Here is a 9,233-nt window from a genome sequence, read left to right as displayed (position 1 = left end):
CACCGCAACCTCCGCCTCCTGGGTTCAGGCAATTCTCCTGCCTCAGCCTCCTGAGTAGCTGGGATTACAGGCATGCACCACCATGCCCAGCTAATTTTTGTATTTTTGGTAGAGACGGGGTTTCACCATGTTGACCAGGTTGGTCTCGATCTCTTGACCTCGTGATCCACCCACCTCGGCCTCCCAAAGTGCTGGGATTACAGGCTTGAGCCACCGCGCCCGGCCAGCCTATTTTATTTTATTAGAGAGGGTCTGGCTTTGTGTCCCAGACTGGAGTGCAGTGGCACAATCACAGCTCACTGCAGCCTCTGCCTCCCGAGCCCAACCGATCCTCCCACTTCAGTCTCCCAAGTAGTAGCGACCATGCCACCGCACCCTGCTAATTTTATTTTTCTGGAATGGAGTCTCACTGTGTTGCCCAGCCTGGTCTTGAACGCTTGACCTCAAGCAATTCTCCCACCTTGACTTCCCACAGTGCTGGGATTACAGGTGGAAACTACCGTGCCTAGCCACATTTTAGCTTTTTATTATAAAATTTTTCAAACTTTACATCAAAATAGAATAGTATAATGAACTCTAATATACCGGTCACCCAAATTTTGTTTTTAACAAAAACACAAGTCTCATCCCTCAGGGCAAATTTTTTGTGGCAGTCCATGGGATATAAATAATCTATCAAGCTAGGCATGGTGGCTGATGCCTGTAATCCCAACACTTTAGGAGGCTAAGGCGGCCTGATTGCTTGAGCCCAGGCGTTTAATACCAGCCTGTACAACATGGTGAAACCCTGTCTCTACGAAAAATTAAACAGATGTGATGGCGTGTGCCCGTAGTTCCTACTCCAGAATCATCTGAAGTCAAGGTCGTAGTGAGCCATAATCGTGCCTGGGCAACAGAGTGAGACGCTGTCTTAAAAATAAATAGGTAGGGCTGGTCCGATGGTAGCAGGTATCAGAACTTATTAATAGTGTCACTAAAGTTGGTTTACAACCCCCCCAACCGCTAAATTTGACTGGCTAAAAAAAAATAAGTAGGCTGGGTGCAGTGGCTCACACCTATAATCCCAGCACTTTTGGGAGGTTGAGGCAGGCAGATCATGAGGTCAGGAGTTTGAGACCAGTCTGGCCAACATGATGAAACCTCATCTCTACTAAAAATACAAAAATGAGCCTGGCATGGTGGCAGGTGCTAGTAATGCCAGGTACTCAGGAGGCTGAGGCAGAGAACTGCTTGAACCCAGGAGGTGGAGGTTGCAGTGAGCCAAGATTGTGCCACTGCACTCCAGCCTGGGCAACAGATAGAGACTCTGTCTCAAATAAATAAATAAATACATAATTATCGAGGAAGCCCCACATCTCAGAGTGTTAACTGCTCCAGTCACTTGGTGCTGTCGAATTACAGCCTGTTTAGCAATTCTTACCATCTATAATTTGAGAACTTACTACCCACCAGAAACTAAGTGCTTTGCAAACATTACTATTAATTGTAGCAAATATGTACTTTGGACTTACCATGCGCAGTCTTTACTAAGGGCTTTATGGGCCTTATTTCATTTAATCCTATGAGATTGATGATTTGCCAATTTTACAGATGAAAAAACAGACAGTAGTTAGGGGTTGGTGGGGTTTTATTTTATTTTATTTTTTGGTTTTTGTTTGGAGACAGAGTCTCACTGTGTCAACCAAGCTGGAGTGCAGTGGCAGAATCAGGGCTCACTACAGCCTCCACATCCTGGGCTCAAGCAATCATCTCACCTCAGCCTCCCTAGTAGCTGGGACTACAGGCGTGTGCCACCACATTGGGCTAATTTTTTGTAGAGACAGAGTTTTACAATGTAGCCCAGGCTGGTCTCAAACTCCTGGGCTCAAGCAATCAGCCTACCTTGGCCTCTCAAAGTGCTGAGATTACAGGCATGAGATACCATGCCCCGCCTGTAGTTAGGGTTTGGACACATTCTGTGTGACACCAACATCTATCCTCTTTAACAGCCAGATTACATAGCCTCTTTGTAGTAATAAACGTTGAGTGAATGAATATATTTATGTGTCAGTGAACATTGCCAGGGTATACATATTTTTCCAATTATAAACTAGAGAGCAATCCACTGTGCCCCAGCACCTGCATCATACCTGCTCTAAAGCACTTATTGGGTTGTATTGCAGTGATTTGTCTACACCACTAGTATTCCCTATACTGACTTATGTCCCTGGGGATTAGCCAATTCTTGGGAAACACCTGGAACTCAAAAACAGTTTGCTAAGTGAATGAATGAGAGGCCCAAACTACTTCTCTTCAGTGCCATACAGTGCAGCTCACATACAGGCTCACATACGAGTTCAAAGACCACAGGCTTCTACCTGGACAGCTCAGCTCTCCTCATAACTCCGGAGAAACCCTGGACATGCCAGGGTGTCCTGTTGAGTGATTGCATCCAGAAGAGGGGGAGGATGTCCCAAACACTAAGTAATCCAGGTTTGGGTTGGAAAACAAGGTTGAAGTTATTCATTAGCAGGTGAAAGGGTCAAGGGTCGAGTGCAAGGGAAAAGCAGAGTGGAGTGAGCAGCCAGTAGGGGAGAGAGCAGTTAAGGCACACAGAGCACCAGCTCCCTCCTGCCTGAAGATGTTCTACCAAATTTGGGTAGCTCTGCTCTACCTCTATGGTATTATTCTTAACTTCATCTACCAGTGCCCTGAGCACAGTCAACTGACAACTCTGGGCGTGGATGGGAAGGAGGTATGGACTGAGACTGGGGGAAGCCCATGGTGGAAGCTCTGAGGGACTTGGGTGGATGGCCTAAGATGACTGGAAGCCATCTTGGGAAAGGAAGGGAGGAAGGGGGTGTGAGTGTTGTGTTAATGAAAGCAAGAAGAAAAATATCAGTACTGTGGCCATCAATGCAGAGGCATGGCAGAATTGGGGGGTGGGGTAGTTACCCAGGTTGATTGGAGAGGGGCAAAGAGGAAAAGTCATTTAATGACTCTGTCATGGATCTAATCCCAGCTGGAAAGAGGAAGGCAGCCAACACCTCTACCCCTAAGTCTTGCTGTCCTGCCTGATGAAGAGGTTGGACCTGTCCTGTGCTGGAACCCACCCTCTTTCGCTCCCCTCATTGTCTCTCCAGCTCCCAGAGGTCTACCTGGGCCAGTGGTACTTTATTGCAGGGGCAGCTCCCACCAAAAAGGAGTTGGCAACTTTTGACCCTGTGGACAGCATTGTCTTCAACATGGCTGCTGGCTCTGCCCCAATGCAGCTCCACCTTCGTGCTACCATCCGCATGTGAGTGGTGAGGAGGCAGAAGCATCAGTGGGTTCAGTCTCTGCCCAAAGTGTGACAACTCACCCACCAGAGCTGGGCTCTTAGCTGATATATCCATTATTCTTGACCCATGGAATTCAATGGCTGTATTGTCCTCTGGAGAGAGATGGGCCTAACCAATGCTTAGTAGCTTGAAATCCAAGGAGAGCTGGGCTTCAATAAAGAATAAGATGGAGTAAATAGAAGCTGGTACACTGTAGTTGGGTTCATGCTCATTCTTTCCTCCTTGCCACCATGACCTCTGCAGGAAAGATGGGCACTGTGTGCCCCGGAAATGGATCTACCACCTGACTGAAGGGAGCACAGATCTCAGAACTGAAGGTTGGTTCTTCCCAGCCCTCACCCTTCCCATGTCCCCTGAGCTTGGTTCTGCACCTCTGTTCTCATGCTTCTCCGAACCTACCTTGACAGGCCGCCCTGACATGAAGACTGAGCTCTTTTCCAGCTCATGCCCAGGTGGAATCATGCTGAATGAGACAGGCCAGGGTTACCAGCGCTTTCTCCTCTACAGTGAGTGGGGATGCAAGGCAGGAAGGTTTGGAGGGAAACAAGGGAGGGCGGAGAACTCCTCACTCTGGGCCCTATGACATCCTCCCAGGAAGAGCTAGGTGCTTCCAGGGGTTTTGACTGGCCTGGCCCCATCTTGCCCTTCCAGATCGCTCACCATATCCTCCCAAAAAGTGTGTGGAGGAATTCAAGTCCCTGACTTCCTGCCTGGACTCCAAAGCCTTCTTACTGACTCCCAGGAATCAAGGTAAGGGGTCAAAGTCTCACAGAAGAGGCTTAGGACTCACCAAGTCTTCCGGGGTTACAGGGTGAAAGAGGCTTGTGTAATGTCACTAGAGGCATGTGGCTAAGAGTTGTGATGTCACCTGAGGTAGCCAGGATGGGTTCTGAGCTACTTAAAAGAGAGGTTTGCCAGGCACAGTGGCTCATGCCTGTAATCCCAGCACTTTGGGAGGTTGAGCCAGACAGATCACGAGGTCAAGAGATCAAGACCATCCTAGCCAACATGGTGAAACCAGTCTCTACTAAAAATACAAAAATTAGCTGGGTGTGGTGGTGTGCACCTATAGTCCCAGCTACTCTGGAGGATGAGACAGAATTGCTTCAACTCTGGAGGCAGAGGTTGCAGTGAGCTGAGATCACGCCACTGCACTCCGGCCTGGCGACAGACCAAGACTTCGTCTCAGAGAATAAAAAAAGAGGTTTCTGAGTTTGCACTAAATAAAGGGTGCAGAGGGTCAGATGTGAAGGGAAAAGAACCTTAGAGACTCCTTTGACACAGGAATGAACACATCTCCCCTCCCCCACCCCATTACTATCAACTTTGCTTTTCTCCCTGGCCTTCTTTTCTGTCCTCTTCTTTTCTCCCTCTTCCCATCACAGAGCCCTGTGAGCTGTCCACTAACTGACCTGTAACTTCATCTAAGTCCCCAGACGGGTACAGTGGGAGCTGAGTTGTTGGAGGGAGAAGCTGGAGACTTCCAACTCCCATTTAAGATAATAAAGATGATTTTTCGATCCTCATTCTGGGGTTTGTCTCCAGACGTCATTCCTACTCTTCCCATTTCAACACTCCCCCTGGATCCTCTACCACCTAAACCCCCAGCTGGACGGCGTCAGGAAGAACAGAGTGGCAGTAACTCTCACTTTGTAGTGGTATATTTAGGAATTGGTGTGACACAGTCATTTATTGCTGAGTGAGTAGACCCCTAGCCCCCAAGTGGGGACTACAAGCTCCAGCGCTTCCCCCACACTGCCTGAGGTACCAGCCCTTCTGCATTGGCCCTCCTGCCAATACTGCCTGCACTGTCCCCACTCCCTCTTGCTCCCATGATCACCAAATCCGCCCTCAGGCTCCTTGTCACCTGTGGAGCCCTATACAGACCCCCTAATCCACTTGCCTAGCAGCTCCACTCTTCCCTCGATGGCTCAGATCCCAAGATCCAAGGAGTACCTTAGGTGTCCCAACCATTCTCTTACTGCAGAGGTCTGTCTATCCTGCCCTGGTCTCCTCCACCGCAGGAGAGTTTTGAAAGGTAGAGAGGACCCTTTGGTCTTTATTCTCTACCACCACACTTTTTTTTTTTTTTTTTTTTTTTTTTTTAAAAAGTGGAGGTGGAAAGAAAAAACTGAAGGTGGGAGAAATGTAAAATCAAAAAGTAGTAACAGCTGGTGAATCCAAGGGCAATGCCCTCACTGTCCATACACAAACACACTAAATAGCTGTTCTCTCCTGTGTATAAAGGGGGGCCCACATCCTCATACTCTGGGGTTTCTTCCCCATCCCTGAGATCCCTATGCTTACAGTCTGGGTCATGCTCCACACTTTTCTCCTAAAGCCCATACTATCTTCACCCTTTGCCCCCACCCCACCCCACGATCACAGCCCCTTTCCTGGGTCTCCCCTCTGCTCCTCCCCCTCCCCCTCCAACCCCTTACTCTCCCAGTCAGTGGCCTCCTCATCCCCACTGGGCTCCCGGAGGCTGACAGCCAGTACCAGGGCCTGTAGGAGACCAAAGAGGCAAGCAAAGTGCAAAGGGTGGGCAGTAAGTAGGCTCAGAACAGCGTGGAGCCCATGCAGGGCAGCCAGGAAGGACAGTAGGCCATGTAGCCAGAGGCCCAGCGGTCCACGCAGGCCCAGTGTGTCCAAGGCTGCCCGCAGTGGTCGTGAGCACAAGGCCAGCAGGGCAGAGGCCAGTAGCTCCAGCAGATGCAGGGTCAGATTGGTGGAGATCTGCAGACACTCCTCTGGGCCCCCCAAGTACCGGGAGGGAGCTCCTGGTTCCCCCTGCAGCCAGCCCAATAGCTTCTGATGCCTGCCAGGTTTCTCCACTGGGGCTCCTGGCCCAGGGACGCTCAATCCCCCTTCAGGGGACACCCCTGATCTCCTGGTGCCACCTGAATCCACATGATCCCATCCGAGTTTGGGAATGGCCCCTCCAGCCTCCAGTCTCCCAGACTCTTGAGTGCTAGAGACAGGTTGGTCCCACTTGAGGGAATCCATTGTTTTGCTACCTAGCTGCTCAGCTTGGAGCTCACTGCTTGGTTTGGAAGCAGCTCTAGAAACCCTCAATGCCTCTGAGTCCTTGGCCTTGGGAGGCCCCACATCTCCCATGGTTTCTGGGGCACTATCCCAGTCACTTCCTGAATTCTCAGGAGAGCTGTCCACCCGTCTGGGTTCTGGATCAGGTGGGTCAGGCCTCATTGGTTTCCGGCGGCCCCAGGGGCGAGGTAGCCAGCCACCAAGCCGTCGCAGGAACATGGTTGGGGTGTGTGATGGGCCCCTAAATTCTGAAGCTGCTTCCTGGTATTGCTCAGACTCTCAGGATCTCCTCAGAAGGCAGAGTCTTTCTGGCTCAGAGCAGGTATTTGCCTGGTGATGCAGTGGTACTCTGAATTCAGAAGTCGCTCCTCCCTTCTCTGAAGGGTCATGCAGCCTCAAGTGTGGCAAGTGGTTTGTTTCCTCTTCAGTTTTGGGATAAAGGGAGGCACACCCAAATTCATTCACCATCCACACCCCCACAAACAAGATTCCAAGAGTCTCAGATCTGATGGGCCTGGGTCACCACCAGAGTGTCCTCTGTTTCCGGATTTCCTTCCCAGCAGGCAGCACCCCAAGTTTCACTCACCAAGGCCACGCCCCAAGGTGCCCCAGAAACTGGGGAGGCAGTGCTTCATCCAAGAAAGCAGGCAGGAAGGTGGACCCAAGTTCTAGGTACTCCTGGATCATGTAGTTTTTAACTGCTGCCCCAAGGGACCTCGTGGAATAGGAATTCTCTTTGTTGGGAGGTGGAATAAAGTGTCCAGCAAACTCCAGCCAGCAGCGTTCGTCTCTTGATTTAGAGGGCTATGATTTCTACAAAGTGGCCCGATTGGCCCGCGAACACGCAGCAGAGACGCGACCTCCGCAAGGTCAGAACTAAGATGTCCTCGGAGATCCCAGTCGCTAGACAAAGCACGAGCCTACCTGGGGAACCCACGCATCCGGGTGATGTGCGCAGGGACTGCTCCCGGGCCCAGCGTTGGGGCCGCGGCCTCGCGGAGCCGCCGGGAACCGTGGAGCCCGGAAGCAGCTGCACCGGGACGGGAAGGACCCGCGGGGGCGGTGCCGCAGCTCATGGGGCGGACCCTGTGGATCGACCGCCCCGTGTCACTGCACCGTCCGTGCGCGCCGGACCGCGGGGCGCCAAGCTATAAGCAAGGGCCAGGACCTGAATATAAACCCAGCTCTCCATTTTCCTGGGCCTCCCATGTGCCCCTAAACTCGGTCGCCCCCTACCCCTGGGCTCTTTTTCACATCCCTACCACTCCTCCATTTCACATACAAAACTTCATGAAAGGCTTTCCCAGAAAGGAAAAAATGAGAGAAGTCTTGCAAACCGAACAGCCCTCCCCTGCCCCTCTCTGCAAATTTTAATTCCTAGGTTTCACAACAGTGAGCTCTTCCTGTGCCTAGTACCTGGCATGAGCAAGACAAGGGTGTGGTGGTGGGAGGGTGGGGAAGTATGGAAAAGTGTAGACAAATAGGTGGAATGAAAAACCTTGACTTAAAGTTTATATTTGAAGGCCAGAGTTCTGGTCCCAGTTCAACTAAGTGTACAAGCTTGATAATCGTGGGCCTTCCTATCACACTGACCTCTTCCAGCAAAACCCTACCCATTCTCTTCTCTAGGTGCCTTCTCTGACATCCCCTATTATCCTGTATAATATTTGATCACATGGCTGTTTCCCCTTCCAGTTGTGAACTCCTTGAGGGTTGGGAATGTCTTTACCTATATTCTTCACACATAGTATATGGACTTATGTTTGTAAAATTTGTCAACTGGCTGGAGTAGCCAGGGAACTCTTCTTGGGGGAGGTGAGACTTGCATGGAGCTCAGCAATTCCTGGTCCAGGGCAGGTTGAAAGAACAGGTGGGGCACTCCCAGGAGGGGCTAGGACCTGAAAGTAAATCCAGTCTGGCAGGGAGGGAGGTGACCTTAACACACCACCTGGAAAGGCCGCCCCTTCTTGCTCAGGTGGGACTTGCATGTGGCTCCGAGGCTTGTTCGGCTTCCTCAAAACAGCTTCCAAAAAGTGAATAAACCACAAAAGGTTGATTTATTTCTCACTCTCAGCCTGCCTCTTGCAAAGGCAGAGCCCACTGACCAAAACCCAAGGGTCTGCACCAGGGCAGATCCCAGGAAGTAGAAGTCAAAGGGCCCAGGTCAGAGGCCCAAGTTCAGACTTCAGCAGACCGGGGTCAGACTTTACCAAATTCAGAACTCAAGGTTCATGTAAGTCCTTAGATCCCGCTCCCAAGCCCTATCTTTCTCCTCCCTCCTACTCTCCTCCCTCCGGCTCAGTGTGGCCACCCGAGGAGCTCTCTCCCTCCCAGCCACAGCTCGGGTATCCCAAGCTGGGAAATGTGTTACTCGGGGCTGGGGTGCTGATCTGTAGCCTAGTCCTTCCTGGTCCCTCTTGAGGACAGTGGGGATGGGGTTGGCACGGCCCTCGCCCCGGGGTCCAAGCCCCATTCCTGGCTCCCAGCCCCCCCTCAGCAGCAGTTTGAAGCCTGGGCTGGAGACGGGCACCCCAAGTGGAAGGTTGGGAGGCCGAGGACCCTGGGACAGTGACAGCAGGTGAGCAGTGGATGTGTGATGGTTGGAGTCTTGGAAGTGGGTGTCACAGGTCTCGCAGTACTGGAGGGTAGGAGTGGGAGACCTGCAGATAAAGAAGAAAAAGCATTAAGGGCAGGGGAAGGAAAAGGGGCTGGCAGGGTGGGACAGGAGCCTTTCAGCTTTTCTAAGGAACAAATTGCTGGCTGGCAACAGTGACTCACCCCTGTAATCCCAACACTTTGGGAGGCAGAAGTGGGCAGATTGCTTTGAGCTCAGGAGTTTGAGACCAGCCTGGGCAAAGCCTGTTTTTT

The 9,233-nt window shown here is 51.4% G+C and overlaps 3 protein-coding genes across 8 annotated transcripts in view; 1 reads left to right on the top strand and 2 right to left on the bottom strand.

The window, feature by feature from the left end:
• The window catches only part of APOM (apolipoprotein M), a 6,671-nt gene extending 1,825 nt beyond the window's left edge, over positions 1 to 4,846 (top strand). Inside the window, exons 1-6 of one of the 2 annotated variants that reach the window (XM_017522414.1) lie at positions 2,204 to 2,734; positions 3,123 to 3,277; positions 3,564 to 3,637; positions 3,728 to 3,826; positions 3,972 to 4,070; positions 4,706 to 4,846. In XM_017522414.1, coding sequence (XP_017377903.1) covers positions 2,621 to 2,734; positions 3,123 to 3,277; positions 3,564 to 3,637; positions 3,728 to 3,826; positions 3,972 to 4,070; positions 4,706 to 4,731 — 567 coding nt within the window. In that variant the 5' untranslated portion in view covers positions 2,204 to 2,620 and the 3' untranslated portion in view covers positions 4,732 to 4,846. Of the gene's footprint in view, positions 1 to 2,203; positions 2,735 to 3,122; positions 3,278 to 3,563; positions 3,638 to 3,727; positions 3,827 to 3,971; positions 4,071 to 4,705 lie in introns of those variants that run through there. The other variant, XM_017522415.2, reaches the window with a different exon arrangement.
• Positions 4,847 to 4,959: 113 nt separating this feature from the next.
• CUNH6orf47 (chromosome unknown C6orf47 homolog) lies at positions 4,960 to 7,439 on the bottom strand. Its single transcript, XM_017522407.2, has one exon. It carries the CDS (start codon positions 6,582 to 6,584, stop codon positions 5,703 to 5,705), a length of 882 nt encoding a protein of 293 aa, XP_017377896.1. The 5' UTR covers positions 6,585 to 7,439; the 3' UTR covers positions 4,960 to 5,702.
• A 428-nt stretch (positions 7,440 to 7,867) lies between these two features.
• GPANK1 (G-patch domain and ankyrin repeats 1) overlaps positions 7,868 to 9,233 on the bottom strand; it is a 5,150-nt gene continuing 3,784 nt past the window's right edge. For 4 of the 5 annotated variants that reach the window (XM_017522401.2, XM_017522403.2, XM_017522402.2 and 1 more), the window contains exon 4: positions 8,404 to 9,025. In XM_017522401.2, the coding sequence (XP_017377890.1) occupies positions 8,581 to 9,025 (445 nt within the window). In that variant the 3' untranslated portion in view covers positions 8,404 to 8,580. Of the gene's footprint in view, positions 9,026 to 9,233 lie in introns of all 5 variants that reach the window. The other variant, XM_017522400.2, reaches the window with a different exon arrangement.

The sequence above is a fragment of the Cebus imitator genome, unplaced genomic scaffold (genome assembly GCF_001604975.1).
Source record: "Cebus imitator isolate Cc_AM_T3 unplaced genomic scaffold, Cebus_imitator-1.0 Scaffold24, whole genome shotgun sequence".
Classification (NCBI taxonomy): domain Eukaryota; kingdom Metazoa; phylum Chordata; class Mammalia; order Primates; family Cebidae; genus Cebus; species Cebus imitator.
The sequence above is the reverse complement of the archived record's forward strand: the minus strand, read 5'-3'. Positions and strand labels throughout refer to the sequence as shown.

Excerpts from the sequence above, each read along its gene's own strand:
- CUNH6orf47 (XM_017522407.2), bottom strand. The coding sequence starts at position 6,584 with ATGTTCCTGCGACGGCTTGGTGGCTGGCTACCTCGCCCCTGGGGCCGC.